Raw genomic sequence first — 21,531 nt, forward strand, 5'->3', positions numbered from 1 at the left:
ACGTCCCTATTTTCATCGGAGAAATGTTGGAGGGTATGGAGTTATGCGACCCCTGAGCCATCTGTATAGGGAAGTTTTTTGATGTTTAAAGTGTTACTATGTTTTTAAATATGTTAGAAGCCTCCCAGAGTGGTTGGGGCAACCCAGTCAGATGGGCGGGGTATAAATAGTAAAAAAAATATTATGGAATAGGACGTCCCTATTATCATCAGAGAAATGTTGGAGGGTATGAATCAAGGAAAACTTTGCCTGCTTTACACCACCTTTTTTGAAGTTTATTAAACGTTACTAAACAATCAAATTGGTATATGTTTTTAACTCAGCTCAGCGTGTGTGGCAATCCAACCTTCCTTACTCTCTTTGAATCATCTCTTTGAAATGCAGGGGGCCCAAAGAGTTCGCCACAGACCCCTGCAAAAATAATTAGTGAATCATCTCTCAGTCATTCAAGTGGTAAAAGTTAACAAGGAAAACTGACAGGCGGACAATCGTGGGATCCATGGACTGACAGAAGATTTATGACCAAAGAAGCTGGAGGTTGGGTTCTTATTGCACGCTTGAGGTTTGAAAGATCTAATGAATTTTTTGTCCGAAGCATTCGGACTTTATGGAAGTTAAGTGAAGAAACCACAGAGAACTGACTTGGATCAGTTACGTGTTTGTCCCTTACTTTTTCCAGTCAGGCAGGTAGATGTGTTGGTCTGACGCTGTGTGTGTGTGTGTGTGTGTGTGTGTGTGTGTATTGTTCAGTAGCACCTTATCTGAAGATATGTGCATGCACACAAAAGCTCATACCAAGAACAAACTGTAGTTGGTTTCTAAGGTGATGGACAATTTTATTTTTATTTTTTTCCCAATCAGTTCCTTCCTGTAAATGCCACATTCTCACCATACATTTAAAGCACTTCTTCTTCTTCTTCTTCTTCTTCTTCTTCTTCTTCTTCTTCTTCTTCTTCTTCTTCTATTGTTATTTTATTATTATTTTATTATTTATATTCTGCCCATCTGGCTTAGTTTCCCCAGCCACTCTGGGCGACTTCCAGCACATCTGAAGGCAGCCCTGTTTAGGGAAGTTTTTAATGTTTGAAGTTTTATCTCTATTATTATTATTATTATTATTCTGCTAGGAGCCACCCAGAGTGGCTGGGGAAACCCAGCCAGATGGGCGAGGTATAAATAATAAATTTATTATTATTATTATTATTATTATTATTATTATTATTATTATTACATTAATAAAGCATTCTGGTAGCTGTAGTTTGTTAAGGGTACTGAGAGTTGTTAGGAGACCCCTATTCCCTCACATAACTCCCCTGTGAAGAGGGATGACTGTTAAACCGCACATCAAATTGTGAGCTCACATTGATATCTTAATATCCTATTCATTTCTTTTAAGACGTTGACTCAAAATGTCATCTGAAGGTCACCAACTGCAGGTCACCTTATGGGTCTTAACTTCAATAAAGGTAAAGGTAAAGGGACCCCTGACCATTAGGTCCAGTCGCGGACGACTCTGGGGTTGTGGCGCTCATCTCGCATTATTGGCCGAGGGAGCCGGCGTACAGCTTCCAGGTCATGTGGCCAGCATGACAAAGCTGCTTCTGGCAAACCAGAGCAGCGCACAGAAACGCCTTTTACCTTCCCGCCGGAGCGGTACCTATTTATCTACTTGCACTTTGATGTGCTTTCGGACTGCTAGGTTGGCAGGAGCTGGGACTGAGCAACGGGAGCTCACCCTGTCGCGGGGATTCAAACCGCTGAGCTTCTGATTGGCAAGCCCTAGGCTCTGTGGTTTAGACCACAGCACCACCTGCGTCCCTTAACTTCAATAGGAAATCTTGAAAGAGGAAGTCTGATGAGATTCATAACACACCCTCCAACATTTCTCCGATGAAAATTGGGACACCCTATTTAATCATCATCATAATATATTTATATTTATTTATACCAAGATGTTGGACAGAATCCTGGTGTCTCCTGACTCTGCATTAGGATGCTATCACTGTTCACAGGCTGGCATAGGAAGGAAATCAGTGTTGCATCTGGCTGTTCTCCTTCAAGCGATATTGAGTGCGGCAGCTCCATTTCTCAATTTTGAGCTTGTGAATCACCCTAAGATCTATTGATTTTCGATTCTGAGTTGGAGAGAAGCCAACTCAACGATGGGGGTGGAGAAGACCTGAAAATGGCAAAAGAACAATATTGCGGGCAAAAGTAGATGGTGGTTTGGGAGGTGGCAGAGAGAGAAATTTGATGAGGGGGCATTGAACCATTGGAGAAGGGGAGTGGGGTGAGGTGAAAAAATTGAATATTTTTGAATGGATTGATAATTTTGGTTAGAACTTGGACTGGATAGGTTAAGATTTTGTGGGGTTTTTTTGCTAAAGGATAGTTTTATGGGGGGGTTTGCTGCGGAGGGGGTGGAAAAAAATTATGATTAGTTAAAAATAAGTAATTTTTATTGTGTAATTAAGATTAAATTTTGGAAAAATATGAAGAGATTTGGAAGAGTTATAGGCTGAGGGAGAAAATATTTTGTGTTTTAGAAATTGATATAGAATATAAGGTATAAATTGGATTAGAGTAAATATGAATGGTTGGATTAGTAGAAAAGCCTCTGGCCCTTGTTTGTCTCATTCACCCTGGAGTCTCTGGTGGCAGGGGGGACTTTAGGGTGGAGGGGAGGGGGGAGAGGCTAGATATAAAGGACGGCCCTTCTCTTTTCCTCACTCTGGGGTCTTCTGGTGGCAGGGGGAGGTCCCGGGGGGGAGGGGGGAGGCAGGAAAGTGAAGAATTCATAAATAGGGTTAAGAGATAATAAAATGTATATAAATATGATAGAATAAATTGCTAAAGAGGATTGGAAATGGAAATCAGATAGGGGGGATACGGGGAAGTCCACATGACAATGATAAAAATTGAATTTATATTAGATTGGTATTTTTGTTTGTTTGTTTTGTGTTATTTTGTATTGTTGTGTTTGTTTTTGTAATCAATTCTGTAAAATCAATAAAAAAAATTTTTAAAAAAACCCTAAGATCTATTGATAAATGGTGATATATACATCTAATAAATAAATAAACAAACCACGCTTTGTCCCCACTTGTGGTACACTCATACACTCCAATTTTCTCTCTTTTTACCTTTATTCCAGAAGTTCCCGGCGGACCCCGAATTCCATCTTCCCCAAAACATTTGCAGCAAACATTGCAGCATTCTCGTTCAGTGACAGTATCCTACAAAATAATGGATGCCGGTCATTGCTACCATCGGCACCATTGAGAACCGAGGAGGGTGTCCTATCCCTTTCCCTCCTCCTTCCCAGAAGAAACTTACAAGCGCTCGCCATAACCTGCTGGGTAGTTCTGGATTACCGATGAGCAAAGGTTCCATATATTCAAATCCTCTACCAAACTCTATTTCCTGCAGTTCATGGAATTCCTGAAAGTTTCCCAGGCCTATCGTTAGAAGTGCATTGAGCCCTGAAAAAGAAAAGGCGTTAAAACCAATTATTTGATTTTTCTAACGTGGACATTTAAAAATACATATTTCTGGGAATAAGTTAGAAGAAGTTAGAAGAAGTTAGAATCCTGGGAATAAGGAAGAAGAAGAAGAGGAAGAGGAAGAGGAAGAGGAAGAGGAAGAGGAAGAGGAAGAGGAAGAAGAAGAAGAAGAAGAAGAAGAAGAAGAAGAAGAAGAAGAAGAAGAAGAAGAAGAAGAAGAGTTAATGATCCCTAAACAGCTTTTATTGGATGTTTAAACATTCACATTCTGGGAGGTGATTGATTGATTGATTGATTGATTGATTGATTGATTGAATTTATATACCACCCTATACCTGTGGGTCTCAAGGTGGTTTACAGAATAAAATCAAGATATAGAACCACAAAATACATAATAGAACTGGGAAGTTTGCTGATATCTGCACGACATCACAGAACTCACAATCTCTGCTCAGTCGGTATATAATATGGAAAATTGTACTTTTCGCTTAATGGGTAAAGTTGTAGAAAGCTGGCTTTTATTCATTCCTCATTGGAACACAAACTTTAATGATAATATTCAGCCATATGTTTTACTCATATTTTTTGTAGTTTTTATTGCGTTATAGAATAAGATTTAATTTTGAAAGTCCCAATTGATTTCATTCCCTTTTAAGCAAAACGACTGTCGAGAATTCATATACCACTTCCATCTATGGATGGCTTTCATCAAATTGGGCCAAAAAAAGTCTGAAATCAGTAAAATCAGGATGGATCCTACAGTATGCATTCCTGTGTGATTATTTTCTCAGGAATTGGGCTGGCCACATCAATTTCTTCATGCTTGAGCTGAATTCAAAGCAGCAGTGAAATGTCGTTTTTGAGCTTTCTTCTGGCAGGAAAGGGGACTGCCAGAATCAGCTCTGTGCTTAACAGATGGTAGGTGTATTTTTTTTCTGGATTTAAAATGAAACACAGCTGTATAAGAAAAGACAATGTTCTTTATTTCCAGCGTGTTTCGAGAGAAACACTTTCTCCAGGGATACAAACTCTACAAATCAGTTAAAACCTGACACCTATTCTACTGCAGCTGCCTTCATTCTCCTTATTTTGGAAACTTTAAAGACACGTGATTGATTTCTTCCTTTTTTTTTTCTTTTTGAGTGTCCACGGACCCAAATGTGTACACCCCCACTGCATCTGATCCCTTAAGCTAAAGCCACGTCAACATGCTTTGAGGATTCCAGATAATTCGTAACCGAATTTTCCAAACACCAAAGTCTCGGGGAACATATTAGCTATCTCTTAATTTTGGACAACCAAGCTGGACAATGATCAGGCGTCAACAGCGCGGTGTTTTTGAAATGTTAGTGTCAGTATAAAACTATCACAGGAAGTTCTGTTTGTGTCCTGGCAGCCTGTGCAAGATTTTACAGAATGCCTCCCATATGGATGAAAATGTCGCGCATTTTGGTTATCAGAACGTTAAAGGGCAGGAGGAATAAGCAAGGCAGGCTCAAAAGCATCCGTGCACCCTTTCCTCTGCTCCTGGCTCGGCTTATAAGCACAATGTCTTGGGTACCACCTCGCAGAAATGTTTTCTAGCATCTATGTACCTTTCCTGCGAAGACCGTCGACCGTTGTTTTGAGCACTTCTATGCTGTCATCTGGCCCATCGGAAAAAACTAAGAGAACCTGTGATGAAACGATAGCAATGAGAATGGCAAGAAGGATGGGGCCATTACCATATGCAATGAGGGTTCCTATGTATCAAAAACAACCAGCAGTTAAGAACCACCAATACAAACATATACTTGCAATGAACAAGCACATAAAAATAGGACAATGAACAATGTAAACAGTATTCTTTGGGTGACATCCAAATGATTCCTCGGTGGCTGATAAGAAGACTTTTAGCTGAGAAGTTTCATTTTGACTGGGGTAACCCAGTCAGATGGGCAGCATATAAAGAATAAAATATTATTATTATCTTCTTCTTGTTGTTGTTGTTGTTGTTGTTGAGAGGCCATTCTCCAGAATGCCAATTGGATGATATATTGTTTTGACAAAGGGACATTCTTCCCAGGACAAGAGAGCATTTATAAAGAAAACCTTTCCCAAGGACCAATTGGGATATATCTAAAAAAGACTTCATGGCTGATACAGATCTATCAGTCTGTAGCATTAATGTTCATTGTCCTACTTTTATCTGTTCTCAGAAGTATGTCAACATATTTTCATATCACCCACCTTATTGTGGATTGTGTTTGATATAATATGTATAGCTGAAAAGACAAGTTTAAGAAACATTATGTGAGGCTGCAGTACACCAGAAAAGGGACACAGGTGGCGCTGTGGCGAGCCTCTTGGGCTTGCCGATCGGAAGGTCGGCAGTTCGAATCCCCGCAATGGGGTGAGCTCCCATTGCTCTGTCCCATCTCCTGCCAACCTAGCAGTTCAAAAGCATGCCAGTGCAAGTAGATAAAAAGGTACCACTGCGGCGGGAAGGTAAACAGCGTTTCCGTGCGCTATGGTTTTCATCACAGTGCCCCGTTGCTCCAGAAGCTGTTTAGTCATGCTGGCCACATGACCTGGAAAGCTGTCTGCAGACAAAGGCCGGCTCCCTTTGCCTGAAAGCGAGATGATCATCGCAACCCCATAGTTGCCTTTGACTGGACTTAACCTTCCAGGGGACCTTTACCTTTTTAAAAAATCTTTTTTTTTACGCCAGAACATAATACAAATTATACCACCACTAATTGGGGGATGTTATAAAGGCTGGTGATAAGCCACTATCTCTGACCCAGCCATAGCTGCCAAGTCTCCCGTTTTTCACAGGAAATCCCCGGATTTTAATCCGTTTCCTGCTGTTATCCCAAATAGAAAAAAATCCCGTAAATCCCTTGATTTCCTACCTGCCAGGGAGGCTCAGAACCGATTTCGGGTGGCGCTCTGCCCATGTCTGGGCACTGGAAATCGGGCAGCGCCGCCACCGGAAGTTGCTTCTACGCATGTCCGGACATGCGTAGAAGCGACTTCCGGTGCCGCGCCACTGCTGATCCCGGATTTTTCAATGGGAGACTTGGCAGCTATGGACCCAGCTGGAGCCAAGGAGGTCTCATTGATAGGAATATAAGAAGTTGCCTCATACTGAATCAGATCCCTGGTCCGTCGAGCTGTGTATTGTCCACAGAGGGTCTCAAGGTATTCAGGTAAGGAGTCTTTCTACCTGGAGATGCCCAGGATTGAACCTGGGGTCTACTCCATGAAAAACAGATGCTCTCTACCACTGGCCCACAGGATTCCTGCAGGCAGCAGTGAGTGATGGGTAAAGTGGCTCATCAAAACCAGAATTACCAGGCTTATCTGACCACCTCCACCATCACAATGCAGCCATTGTGATGACTGTGGTCTGTGGACTCCCTGGCTTGGTTGCTGTTCAGAGATGGGGATGCAGCACTAACACCACCCAGCAACTGCCCAAAGGATGGGATCGTGCCTTTATATAATAATTTTTATAGTCACTTTCCCCCCTGCAGCATACAAAGCATTGGGCGGCGGTTTGGCATGCCTGGAACCAGCAAGGAACAGCTCAAAGTCCACTGAAATTGTCTGGTGTTTTGACGCATTTGCCGTCACACATAAAAGCAGGACTCCCCCTCCCCCCCAAAAAAGACCTATTACCTTCACTCTAGCAGAGGCCAGGCTGAGGGATCTGTCCCAAATGGACTGCAGGAAGCCTGCATTCAAGTAAGTGTCCACTGTCGTTTGTACAGCCAAGAATTTCTGAACGATCTCCTCATTGTAGGCTTCAAAGTTAGAGTCAAACAAGGACTGGCCGCTTCCAGAAAACACTTGGTACCTAAACCTGATGTTGACAGGAGACTCGGCGACACAGCTGATATTGATCACGGAACCCATTTGCTGAAAGAGGCGGGGCAAATAGGCTTGCATCCTCTGCTTCAAAGGCGAGGCAGATGTAGGCCTCACGCGCTCCGAAAAATCGACTCCTACAGAAATGTCTATGTTGCAGTCTGTAAAGCGGAGCGGGAGAATAAACAGTCAGGAAGCACATAGTTAGGAAGCACATGTTCATTGCGATCTTCTCAATCAGCACTGGGTGAAGGAGTAAGATGCTGAGAATTCAAAGGGAATTCAAATTCTGGGAATTCAGCTAATGTAAACTGTCTGCATCGCATCAGACAGTGACTCGTTGGCTTATGCTGGCTGAGGTTTTATGAGAAGCCATACCTAGCTGCCAGCGAGGACTGAGATGCTCGACAGGACAGTTTGTTCTGCTTCCCAACCGCATCAGCAGCAGAAAGCTCTGCCACGAGGTTCTTGCTGCAGGAGGGCACATGAAATGGTCCTAAGATAATTCAGTACATCGAAACCTAGGGAGAGCAAAGGGCAGAAGGAGGGCCAGTGCAGTGGCGGGGTTGTGCTAGGACCTGGGAGACCAGGGTTCGAATCCTCACTCAGCCATGAAACTCACTGGGTGACCTTGGGCAAGACACTGCCTCTCAGCCTGACCTACCTCACAGGGCTGTTGTGGAGGTTAAATGAGGAGGAGGAGAGGGCCACGCATGCCACCTTGAGCTCCTAATGTGGGATATAAATGCAATAAAGAAACAGAAAACCTAGCGCCGGTACTACTGCCAAAGATGGAAAGACTCCGGCTGGATCTACACTGATCTAACAGAACGTCGTATTGAATAATGTTTAGAACGCTGAATGGCAGTTTTCCATTGCTCTGCAGCACCCTCTGGTGTCACGTTTTAATAACCCATTTTTAACATTATAAATGACGAGTGTAGATCCGCCTTCAACGAGATGTTCTTTACATCAGTATCTGTGGTGGCTTTCTGCACAGATCCACCAGTTCTGGGCCCCAGCATGGATCAGAACAAAACAAAAGACTCGGCTGCACGTACTGGTTCAGTTTCCCAATCCTTCATGAAACGAAACAAAAAGCGACATCTAACGCTTACAAAGTCCACATAGTGAACCCGGCCAACCTGTGTGTGCATCATGTTTCTTGGTGGTGACATTTTCTATAAAGGTGTAATTTCTCTCTCTCTCTCTTGTGACAGCACGGATGATACGGAGCCATGGAGCATCTGCAGGAGCTTGCTTTGAAATTTGAGTCAGTCTTCATCTCTGATCCACCCACCTCTCTCCGCACAAAAACTCTCTTTCTCCCCACTGTCCACCAGGGCTGTGCAAACCACCCGTCTTGCTCTCTGACCGGCCTTGGCAAAACCCAAGACTCCACCATAGCAGGCCAATGCACTGCAGCCCCACCTCTCTCGCTCTCTGTGACCCACCCTCTGCCCACGCAAAAACTCTCTCAAACTTCTCCTCCCATCCCCACGCCACCCTCTGCTCTCATATTGCGCTAACTCTCGCTCTCAGCTTCCCTCTTCATAGCGCCCCCTCTGCCCGCGCAAACCCACACTCAGGCTCTCGCTTGCCTCATCACACAGGACCCACCCTCTGCTCGGGCAGTTTTGAAGAGGAGGAGGAGCTTGGGTATGTCTTGTTTGAGGTCTAAACTGGGTAGGGGACACTTTTCTCCCCCCAAAAAGGACCATCTCATTTTTATAAGGACGGGTAGCAACCCTATGTGTGACTGACTACCCACCATCTTTGGCGTAGGGGTGGATTAGGGTTAATTCTGCTAGGCAGAATAATTCCACTTTTCCAGGGTAACTCCATCAGAGAGTGGATGTCCTTTGCTGCAACATTTGGATAGGAAATAAAGCTTTGAACTCTTCAATTCTGGTCTGGTTGTTTATCCTGGTATTCTTGCATTCCATTTGTGCAAAGGAAAGATCACATGCTGTATGTCTCAGGAGCACCAAACAAGGCTGCTGCTTAAATAATAATAATAATAATAATAATAATAATAATAATAATTTATTTCTACCCCGCCCATCTGGCTGAGTTTCCCCAGCCACTCTGGGCAGCTTCCAACAGAAAAATGAAATAAAATAATCTATTAAACATTAAAAGCCTCCCTAAACAGGGCTGCCTTCAGATGTCTTCTAAAAATCTGGTAGTTGTTTTTCTCTTTGACATCTGATGGGAGGGCGTTCCACAGGGCGGGCGCCACCACCGAGAAGGCCCTCTGCCTGGTTCCTGCAACTTGGCTTCTCGCAACGAGGGAACCGCCAGAAGGCCCTCGGATTTGGACCTCAGTGTCCGGGCAGAACGGTGGGGGTGGAGACGCTCCTTCGGGTATACTGGACCGAGGCCATTTAGATCTTTGTGTAGATCTTTCAAGACCGGTCACCGTATCAAGTTCCTTCCCCAAACTGGATCTGTGTACACCCCTCCTATTTCATGATACTTTAAATGGCCACTGTGACTGGAACATAGAACTGTGTTTTAATTTGGAAGGGGAGGGGCATAGCTGCCAAGTTTTCCCTTTTCTCGCGAGGAAGCCTATTCAGCATAAGGGAAAATCCCTTTTAAAAAGGGATAACTTGGCAGCTATGGGGAGGGGAGAACAATAAAATTGTATGTGGGGTGAGAGAGAGAGAGAGAGAAGCATTTATGGTCCTTGTCGTTCCAAAAGTAATCAGATGCAATTGGACTAGCTCTGCTCCAAACAAACAAGTTCAGGATTAGATCTCTGGCTGCCACTGCTCATATCGCTACGCTTCACCACTTTTTCTAACTACACACTTAGGCCTGGAAGGAAGTTATTAGCCGCTAGATGAAATGAGACTCTCTGGGCCACTGGAGCAGAATGTCAAAGACCATATTGAATTGCTGCGGTTTTGCTTTGAGTTGCCTTCTTCGTGCAACTGGAGATAACCCATCCTTGGCCATTTCACACTTTTTTCTTCAAAGAAAATGTTTGCCACCCACTTGCAGTACCCATTCTGCCGCCGCCCCCTCAACAAAAATAAATCATATTGGTTATGTCAGGGCTTTTCTTCCAGCAGGAACCCGCAGGAACGGAGCACCTCTCAGGTGGGCGCCGTCGCCATTACAATGGTACCTTGGTTCTCGAACATAATCCATTCCAGAATCCGTTCGACTTCCAAAATGTTCAAAAACCAAGGCGCGGCGTCCGACTGGTGCAGACGCCCCAGAAACAATAGCCGGCAGCCACATCAGATGTTTAGCTTCCAAAAAAGTTTGAAAAGTGAAACACTTATTTCCGGGTTTTCGGCATTCGGAAACTGAAATGTTTGAGTACCAAGGCATTTGAGAACCAAGGTTCCACTGTATTAGAAAACAATGGAGGCGTTCGTGGTGAACTCTGGCACCTCTTTTTCTAGAAAAATAGCACTGGGCGTTGTGATTTTTAAAAGTCCACTCTGGACTGAGCTATGCAGCTGTAAATAAAATGTTTTAAGTGCTATATACATGTGACACTAGATGGCGATGATGAGCCTTATGGAAAATTCAACGTATTTTTTAAAAACGCTTTTTTTAAAAAGCATTTTCAGAACGGTTTGTATATTTGTCTGTTTTCCTACTAGTTCTAAAATACTAGAATCTAGAAAATTTTCAGCCCAGGTTTTATTTAAGACTCAGAGTCTCTCTCTCTCTCCACAAACTCGACTGGATAAGGCAGTCAATAGACTTTATATCAAGTCAATATACTATTTTGATACTAATATAGTTATAATAAAGCCAGAGGGAGTGGTTGGCGCTGTGATCTAAACTACTGAGCCTCTTGGGCTTGCTGATCGGAAGGTCGGCGGTTCGAATCTGCACAACGGGGTGAGCTCCCATTGCTCTGGCCTATCTCCTGCCAACCTAGCAGTTTGAAAGCACGCCAGTGCAAGTAGAAAAATAAGTGTGGTGGAAAGCTAAACAGCGTTCCCGTGCGCTCTGGCTTCCGTCATGGTGTCCCATTGCGCCAGAAGTGGTTTAGTCATGCTGGCCACATGACCAAGAAAGCTGTCTGCGGACAAACACCAGCTCCCTCGGCCTGAAAGCAAGATGAGCACCGCAACCGCACAGTCGCCTTTGACTGGATTTAACCGTCAAGGGGTCCTTTACCTATAATAAAGCCATACTCTACTCAGACCATTCACCTGCATCTTCCTCAGTCCCATAATAATCCTATGACTATTTATTTAGACAGGAAAGTCTGGGCACTTGCTTATTCCTAACTGCATAAGGACAGATAAGAACCAAGGAACAGCCCAAAGGCCATAGCTGCCAAGTACCCCGTATTCCCTGGGAAACCCCCATTTTTTCCTTCCATTTCCCGGCAGTCTCCCGTTTGAGCTCCTCTCCCGTAAATCTCCCATAAATCCATCTATGGGCACCAGAAAATGTCCGCTGCTGGCTCCGGAAATAGCTTCTAAGCATGCCCAGCAGCCACCCCCAAGATGGCCACCGAACAACTTCCGGTGCAACTTCCGGTGCCGCTGCTGCTGCTGATCCCGTCTTTTTCTGCGGGAGACTTGGCAGGGATGCCAAAGGCCCATCTAAGCCAACAACCTGCACTACTGTTAGCAAGAAAGGCTGCTTTGCCCTCAACTGTCCCAGAGAGCCAGTGCTGAAAGGACTTGATTTGGGTTTGGGGGATAGAGTGGAACACGCCAGGCCTCCTTCTGCCTCATGACATCACGCATGTGCACCAAGCCCCCCACCCCACCCCCCAAAAAGTTGGTCAGAAACCAGCCCCTGTGACCCTGATATTACTTTTCTATTTTTATTTTGTTGTAACCCACTGTGGGATCTTATGGTAAAGGACGGGAAAGAAATCCAAGTATTAACAATGACAATGATAAATCAGGTCCTCCCTGCAAGAGAGGGCATGCATTGCGGTGGGTCCCAGCAGACCAGGTCTAGGTGTTGGGGCGGGGCAATTGGAGCAGCCACAACACCCTATTGGTGGTCCATCTGACGGGGTGCAATTGGGCTGAGGGCTTGCCAATCAAAGAGTCAGATGGACCAGTATTTAAGCACTGCACTCACCGTAGAGATCCTCCTTCTCTGGTTGAATTGCATCAGAACACCCACCCACCGCTCCCTTATTTTAGGGCTTTCGTTTGACCGTGCTATGCCGTCGTGTGTCGTCTGCCGTTGTTGCAGGGGCACAGCAGGAATTTCCCCCACTTGGCTGATTGGCTGGTGCCACTTGGGTTTCGCGTGCCGCGTAGCAATTCGTCACAACTGGTAAGGTTGGCAGATAGGCTCTGGTTCATGCTGATAGGTGGGGTAAGATCCCTTACCACCCTATATATATATATTTGGGTATTCCTCTTAAGGGAAACCATGAACCAATGGCTGGTATTCCCCCAAGCGGGGTTGCCCTAATCCATTGTTCTGGGCACATGTGGGGGATTCAGGGCCCGGCTGGTGCGCGCCAGTCAGGTAACCCCGTCCCAGGTGTGTACCTGGCTGCTGACTCAAGGTGTGCCCTGAGTCAGCGCTACCCTAGGTAGCTAGTCAAACCAGAGCCTATGCAACCACTCACTTGATTTGTAATCAATAAAGTTGTGGCCTAAATTCTGCCAAAAACCAAACCAAAAATATGAGTCATGTCTCAATTTATTTCTAGGCCTGCGATAGAGGGTCTCCACATGCAATATGTAGACCACTAGGAGGGGCTGTGGAACCATTTTGCAATTCCTTTTTAGCAGGTCCTTAGTCCCCAGGCCACTTTGCGGCTTCTCGCTGCACATCTGTTTCGCAAACATCTGGGCTGTACAAATGCTTAGAAATGTTTGGCTTGCGAGTTGCGACAGACTGTATTTACCATGGCTCCAAGGTTCCAGCTAAACAGATTTTGGGTTAAAGAGAGGGAAAGATTCCTAACCGGAAAACTGTCCAGCTTCTTTCTGAAAACTCCTGCAGATTCCAAACCTGTTTTACCAATGGCTTGGGTCATTTCTCCCATCGCTTTCTTTGCACACCAGATATAAATCGGCCTGATTTGAGCCGTCATCATTCTCTAACAGAGATGGGAAGCTCAGATTGTCATTACGCACAGCAAACATGGGGTTCAAACCTGATTCTGCTATCCCAATTTTAATCTACCAAGACGGCTTCAGAAGTCACTACTGTGAGGAACATTGACACGTCCGAGCAGAATTTGCACACGTGTCTACTTGCAACTCATTGTGTTTATACCCCACCTTGTTCTTCAAGGAGCTCAAGGCGGCATACATGGTCCTCTCCTCCTCCTCATTCAAATCCCACAACAACCTTGAGGAAGGTTAGGCCCCGTTGTCGCGGGAACCCAAAAGGCAGGTGCCTACTCTGCCTATTTAGTAATCCGGCACTGCTGTTAATGGTGAATAATGGCCAACGTTCCTATGCTAGAAACAATGTATACAGTGGTACCTCGGTTTATGAACACAATTGGTTCCAGAAGTCTGTTCATAAACTGAAGCGTTCATAAACTGAAGCGAACTTTCCCATTGAAAGTAATGGAAAGTGGATTAATCCGTTCCAGACAGTTCACGGAGTACTTAAACTGAAGCGTTCATAAACTGAAGCGAACTTTCCCATTGAAAATAATGGAAAGTGGATTAATCCGTTCCAGACGGGTCCGCGGAGTACTCAACCTGAAGCGTACTTAACCCGAAGCATGGGTGTAATTGGTTGCGGAAGTCTGTTCATAAACTGAAGCGTTCATAAACTGAAGCGAACTTTCCCATTGAAAGTAATGGAAAGTGAATTAATTCGTTCCAGATGGGTCCGCGGCGTTCGTAAACCGAAAATTCGTAAACTGAGGTGTTCATAAACTGAGGTTCCACTGTACATTACACACACATACACATACAAAATTGCTGAAAACTTACCCCGCCTAGGCAGGTCTCCGGGTTTGCAGACCTCTTTGACAATTTTCCTTTCAATGGTTTGCAAGACTTCAAAGTTCTGCACCACAAACACTCTTCGAGCATCGCCAGCGATTCGAACCAGCTCAAAGGAATTGGTTGTCCCTATTCCTATAGCGAAAACGTGGATCCCGTCGTTTCTCAGAGCAGCAGCCGCCTCGTCCACAGAGTCATTGGACTTCCCATCAGTGATGACAATTAGCGACTGCAGGACATCTTTGTTTTTACGGCCTCCGTTGATGGGTTCGAAAAAGCTCTTGACAAACCTCAAGCCCTTGCCAGTGTAGGTGCTGGTTTTTAACTGGGTGATGTTGTCAATCTTCCCCTTGATAGCAACGTCAGTGTCAAACTCGTTGAGATAAAATTCTTTCCGGGGATTTTTGCTGTACTGGGCCACCCCAATCCGGACTTTGTCCTGGGCAATGATGAAGCTGTCTACAATTTCCTTCATAAACGTCTTCATCGTAGAGAAATTTCTTGGCGATATGCTTGCGGAACTGTCAATCAAAAACACAAGGTCCGCCTCTTCGGTGCCACAAGCTGCAGAGGGGAGAGAAACCCAATTTGCTTGTGAGAATTGCCATCTATTCTGTGCTAAAGTCATGGTTAGGCTCAGACTGAAAATTTTGACGTGTTGACCTTTCATTTAATCTCCTCCTTGTCCTGCTTTTAGTTTTATCCTCAGTAAACAGGCGTCAGAAATCAGAAAATCACAAGAAATTGATTAGCCTTGTGTCTCTAGAAGCTGTAGACTTATTAAGTTAGTTATTACTTTTATCCCAAGAGAAATTCATTGAACTATCAAAGCTTGACTGGGGAGTAATGTGAAACTCTTTGGGGGTTTAGGACAGGCATCCCCAAACTGCGGCCCTCCTGATGTTTTGGCCTACAACTCCCATGATCCCTAGCTAACAGGACCAGTGGTCAGGCATGATGGGAATTGTAGTCCAAAACATCTGGAGGGCCGAAGTTTGGGGATGCCTGGTACAGGACTTGCTTATCATCATAATGCACCTTCTAAGGCCTGGTTCACACATTCAAATCCTCTCACTATGCATTAAAAGTATCATGTGATTTGGGGTGGACTGTGTTTAACGAATGTGTGTACGCCTGTAATGTCCGACTTAAGTGATCTTTCCCACTCAAAAAGGAGGATGGGATTGCGGAAATCAGGTGTATGGGGCATGCTTACCTTGTAGAGTCACACCTTGGATCCTGAACACCTTGCGGATCCAACGTTTTGACTCCCGAACGCCGCAAACCCGGAAGTGTGTTCCGGTTTGTGAACGTTCTTTGGAACCCAAACGTCCGATGTGGCTTCCGCAGCTTCGGATCGGCTGCAGGGGCTTCCTGAGCGAATCGGAAGCCGCGCCTTGGTTTCCGAATGTTTTGGAAGTCAAACAGACTTCCGGAACGGATTCCATTCGACTTCCAAGGTACCACTGTACTTGCCACTCTGTCAAAAGGCATTTAGGATTCCTGATTGAGAAGTTAGCGAACAAACCTTAAACTTGTGTTCTGTGCAGAAGAACTTGGCCTGCATAACCTAGCTATGGTGAGACAGTCATCCTTGTAAGTTGAGTTTGTACCCAAGCCACATTTCATACCACTTCTCACTCTCTTACTGATGCAAAATAATTGCTCAGTTTCCAGTCGCACATGAGCTCTTCTTAATTTGGCTACGGAGCTAGTTTTCAGAGTCAGTTCTCCAAGACTGAGAATAGACTGCCATCTGTTGGAAACAGAAGCAAGCAACTGCAGAAGTACAGTCCTACCTTGGTTGTTGAACGCCCTGGAACTCGTGCGTTTTGGCTCCCAAACGCCACAAACCCAGAAGTGATTGTTCCAGTTTGCAAACGTTCTTTTGGAACCTGAACGTCCAACAGGGCTTCCGCGGCTTCTGATTGACCACAAGAGCTTCCTACAGCCAATTAGAAGCCACAGTTTTGTTTTCAAATGTTTTGGACGTTGAACAGACTTCCGAAACGGATTCCGTTCAACTTCCAAGGTACGACTGTATTGTTTAGTTTTTACTAATTTTTGTGGGGAGCTGTCCAGAGTGGCTGGCGCAACCCAGTCAGATGGGCGGCATATACACAATTTTTTATTATTATTATTATTATTATTATTATTATTATTATTATTCCTGCAGCACCACCTAAATTCCCCCATTCACCTGCTGTTCCTGAGGTTTTTGAGGTTTCCTCAAGTATTGATTACTTGTGTTACTAGTATTTCTATTAGTAAAGTGATAAATAAATATTGACAATAATAGTGACAGAACACAGAAGCGGGTTCAAACATGCTTTACAGCAAGGTAACCAAAATGATATTAATAATAAACTAGTTGTGCACACACTGCATGTTGCACTCTAAAAGAAAACTATATGAAAATGATGTATAAGGTGGTATTTAACTCCTAACAAATCAGTCAAAATATATAAGAAGGTTGCAAACAATTGTTGGAAATGCAAACAGGTACAGTAGATACCGTAGAACCTTTTTTCATATGTGCAAAGACTTGCAAGATAGCGAGGGCTTTGGGGGAAATTATATATAATGAGATAAAAAAGATGTTCAAAGTGAACAAAATCCCTTCTTTTTTAGGGATTATAGGAACAGAAGTTCCAAAAAAGTCGATTAAGTTTTTTAGGTATGTAACCAGGGCTCGCAGAATTGGCAAAGTCAACAGCCAAAATAAGAGAATCTAACGCTGATTGATGGAAGCCCTTTTCGAGCAGGATTTGAAATATGGGCAACAAAAGGAATTCGAGAATACCGTACTGATGAGTTGATATAAGAAACAGAATGCAATGTGAAGCAGAGGGGGAGAAATTAAAATGCCTTGGAAAATAGGTTGGGAAGTCAGGAAAAGATAAGTTTGTTATGTATTGAAATATATATATATATATATATATTGAAAATTCAATAAGAAAATTATTATAAATAAAGTAGTTTTGTATCAAGTTCATTTCGAGGATTCCAGTTACCTGGCTTTGATCCATCACATATTTCGCTAGTGATGTTTTCATGTAATCTCCCCAGTGCACTATAACCTGAAGCGTAAAACCATCTTCCCTTATCGCCAACAATCTCTTCGAGTTCTGTTCTGCTGGCGTCACCTATGCCAATAGCAATGACCCGGATGCCTTCTTGCCTCAAAGCCTGCACGGCTGATAGAAGATGGCGCCGATCGGTCGGTGCAGTTGGCTCATCAGTGATAAGCACAATGATCCGTGTGACGCCAAGGGACGAGGCCCGGCCACCGTAGGCTGCGTCAAACCTCTGCCTCGCAAAATTCAGAGCCCTCGCTGTAAAGGCGGACTCTCCCAGAGGCCTTAGCTTAGAAATGGCTTCTCTGACCTGATTTTTTGTGGAATACTCAGCCAGCAGGAATTGCTCTTCGGGGACAGTGCCGTAGACAATGGCCCCAAACTGAACGTTGTCTTTTCCCATCACCGTGTCGTTCACAATGGCTTCCATGAGCTGCAGAGTTGCCTGGAATTGCAATTCTGTAATGCCTCTTGAACTATGCACTACGAAGATGATATCAGCAACTTCTGTTCGTTTGCACTCTGCAGTTGAAAGAAGAAAATGATACTGTTATAAATGGATTTTGACTCTCCCTCTTCCATCACCTACCTGAGATCATCTTCTGAGGCCCTCCTTCATGTGCCTCCTCCTCGAGTGATCCAGAGGGTGGCAACACAAGAACGGGCCTTCTCTGCAGTGGCTCCCTGTCTGTGGGATGCTCTCCCCAGGGAAGATTGCCTGGCATCTTCCTTATACACCTTTAGACACCAGGCCAAAATGTTCCTTTTTAACCAGGCCTTTGGTTGATCTGATTGACATCCTATGCCCTTTTAAAATGTGGCGCTCTCTCTCTCTCTCTCTCTCTCTCTCTCTCTCTCTCTGTGTGTGTGTGTGTGTGTGTGTGTGTGTGTTATTGGGTTGCTGTTTTTATTTTGATTATATATACAGTCATACCTCGGTTTAAGTACGCTTCGGTTTGAGTACTTTCAGTTTAAGTACGCTGCGGACCCGTCTGGAACGGATTAATCCACTTTCCATTACTTTCAATGGGAAAGTTCCCTTCAGGTTAAGTAAGCTTCAGGTTAAGTACAGACTTCCGGAACCAATTGTGTACTTAAACCAAGGTACCACTGTATTGTGGTTTTTATGTTGATCTTGTTCTGTGAACCACCCTGAAACCTCTGGGTATAGGGCAGTATATAAATTCAATAAATAAATAAAGTCACCAAGTTTTTCTTTGGCCCCCTTTGGGACAGAGAAATGGGAGCTCATCCCGTCATGCAGATTCAAACCACCAACCTTCTGATCGGCAAGCCCAAGAGGCTCAGTGGTTTGGACCACAGCACCACCCGCACCTTTCTGTGCTCCTAACAGAAGCCGGAGAAGCCAAACTCCTCCTTCTACACGGTCATGGACTGGCTGGATACACAGAAGCAGTGGGTGACACCAGTTGGGAAACCCCCAGGGGAAGAAGACTCAGAGCCAGGGGATTGGTGGTGGGACAATGATGGAGAAGAAGGAGCAGACTGGGAGGAGAAGCTGTCAGAAGCTGAAGAGGTATCAGGGTTTGGTGAGCAGGAAGAGGCTGTGGAAGAGCACAGTTCAGAAGCAGAAGCGGGGTCTGGAGAGGAGTGGAGCCAGGAGACAAAGAAGAATCCAGGGAATCTCCCCCTCCTGCTGTGACCAGCTCCCCTTCCCCCTGGTCTCCTGGAATGTGCAGAAAAATGAAATGGGCAGAGAAAAGGTGGTTGTGTGCAGACACAGCCTAAGATTGTGTGGGAAAGACCCTGTAGAGGAGGAATCCTAGTGAGTACTAGGGAGACCTCCAGTCCTCGCAACTGCTTCATCAGGGAATACCTCCTAGAAAGCGTTGCTGAGACCACAAGGGTCTTAACTTCCCTGGCCTTGGGTAATTTATTGTTTTGTTGCTGACCTACGCCTGACTCCAGCCCTGACAGATGCAATGATTCAAGATACAAAAAACTTTTCCTTCGCATCTAATCTACCCTACTGAAGAACCAACAGCAGGTGACACTTAATCCCATTCTACCACTGTGCACAAAAATTTTACAACCATTGTACACACCTTTAACAACAGTTTTCAAACGATAAATAAAAATATGGCAGGTATAAAACAAGGCAAAAACAAGGCAGTCCCTAGGATCCTAGGTTATATACGCAGGAGTGGCTCGAGTTATTTTGCTGTGTAACATGGAGGGCAAGGTGGAGCTCCACTTCCACAAGCCAACTGGACTGACAAGTGAATCAAGCCTAGCAGATCTTACTGCCATCAAATATAGCTTTGCTCAGGTCAGCCTAGTCATTGTGTCTGTTGAGTGGGAACACCTGGGGGAAACAGACTCAAAAGGGAAAGCAGAACCAACTTTGCTCCGTCCTCCAACAACATACTGCTGCTCTCCCTGAATGGTAGAGCCGGCCCTGTTAAAATTTGCTCAGTTTTTAAAAAGTATTTGCTAGACAATGAAACGCTGGGAGAGAAGGCAGGGAGTTCCGTCATTTAGGTGTGGTCACTAACCTTGCTTGGCACTGCATATTTCAAACAGGATAGTCTTGTCCAAAAACAGGAGGGACTCAAAACTGTCCTCGGAAAACACTCTCTCCTGTGCGCCAGCAATCTCCAAAAGTTGGGTGTCGTTGGCTTTGATTACCCCGATGGCATATATGGTGACACCTTTGTCCCTAAGGGCTCTGGCAGGGATTTCCACTTCATCATTAGATTTTCCGTCTGTGACCACGATCAGATGTTGCTTAATGCCCGGACGCCCTCCTTTGGGTGTGTCAAAGTACTCAAGCGTAAGCTTTAGAGCATTCCCAGTGTTTGTTCCTTCTTTAATCTGCTTCATTTTGGTTATAGCGCTCCTCAGGTCAGCCTTGTTGTCGTGCTGGTTGAGTAGGAACTCTTCCTTTAGATTAGAGCTGAACTGGAGCACTCCAATCTGGACCTTGTCAGCTCCAACATCAGACCCGTTCACAATCAAGTGAATGAATTCCTTTGTCTTGGCAAACTGATCGTCATCCATGCTTTCAGAAGAATCAATCAGCAAAATGATGTCCGCTAGCAATTGTCTACATACTGAAACGGGGGGGGGGGAGAGAGAGAGAGAGAGAGAGAGAGAAAGGATATTTATTATTATTGTTGTTGTTGTTGTTATTATTATTATTATTATTATTATTATTATTATTATTTATACCCTGCCCACTCTGGACGGCTTCCAACACACATCATCATCATCATCATAAAACATTAATACAGTGTTTCTCTGAAAATAAGACACCGTCTTATATTTATTTTTCCTCAAAAAAACAACAACACTATGGCTTATTTTCAGGGGACATTTTATTTTTATTTTTTCCTCTGCCTTCTGCTGCAGCTGGCATTGCTGCTGCACCTACCACAATGTCTTATTTTTGGGGTATGGCTTATATTCCTTGAATGCTTAAAAATCCTGCTATGGCTTATTTTATGGCTACGTCTTATTTTCGGAGAAACAGGTAGTAACAATCTGATCCAATATAGAAAGTCACAATAACTTTAAAATAAACAACTAATATCAAATAAAGTAATATTCAACAATCTGTTAGAATCCAATAGTATAAACGGTAAAATTAAACATCAGCAAATAATAATTAAACAGTTTACACTTACACTTGCTAAAGAATTACTAATCTATAATCAATAAAATAACAGCAAATCACAATGCATAAAATACCACAAAACATACATAACCATGTAAAAAGATCAAATTGAGAAACAAGGACACACAACTCGTAAAATTATTTTTAAAAACTATCCCTAAACTCCACTCTTCCCTGCTGCTTCTGCTATTCTCAAAGCCATGGTCTGGGAAAGACTCCTGGGGGCTAGATGGGGGTGGGCAAGGCAGGTGGCCATTGCCTGCAGAAAATCTCTCCCCACCCCCTCAGTTCTTCAGTGTCCGAGAAGCCTTGCACCATTAAGTCAAGGTGTGACATATTTGTGGGCAATGATCAATCAATTTAAGAACGGTGTTCTAGGTAATGCGCCACCATAAGCTATAGAATGCATCTTTAGTATCAGTCTTTCCACACAAGCATGAAAAAGTGAAACAAAATAAAAAAAATTCCTTCCAGTAGCACCTTAGAGACTAACTAAGTTTGTCATTGGTATGAGCTTTTGTGTGCATGCACACTTCTTCAGA

General features: G+C 44.2%; 1 protein-coding gene across 6 annotated transcripts in view; it reads right to left on the reverse strand.

The window, feature by feature from the left end:
• LOC118091883 (collagen alpha-4(VI) chain) overlaps positions 1 to 21,531 on the reverse strand; it is a 95,474-nt gene that overhangs the window by 56,701 nt on the left and 17,242 nt on the right. For all 6 annotated transcript variants that reach the window (XM_088653469.1, XM_088653470.1, XM_088653468.1 and 3 more), the window contains 7 exons: positions 19,869 to 20,426; positions 17,290 to 17,874; positions 14,264 to 14,839; positions 7,167 to 7,516; positions 5,099 to 5,177; positions 3,337 to 3,482; positions 3,144 to 3,236 (listed from right to left, as the gene is read on the reverse strand). In XM_088653469.1, the coding sequence (XP_088509595.1) occupies positions 3,144 to 3,236; positions 3,337 to 3,482; positions 5,099 to 5,177; positions 7,167 to 7,516; positions 14,264 to 14,839; positions 17,290 to 17,874; positions 19,869 to 20,426 (2,387 nt within the window). The remainder of the gene's footprint in view (positions 1 to 3,143; positions 3,237 to 3,336; positions 3,483 to 5,098; positions 5,178 to 7,166; positions 7,517 to 14,263; positions 14,840 to 17,289; positions 17,875 to 19,868; positions 20,427 to 21,531) is intronic.

The sequence above is a fragment of the Zootoca vivipara genome, chromosome 11 (genome assembly GCF_965207765.1).
Source record: "Zootoca vivipara chromosome 11, rZooViv2.hap1.1, whole genome shotgun sequence".
NCBI lineage: Eukaryota > Metazoa > Chordata > Lepidosauria > Squamata > Lacertidae > Zootoca > Zootoca vivipara.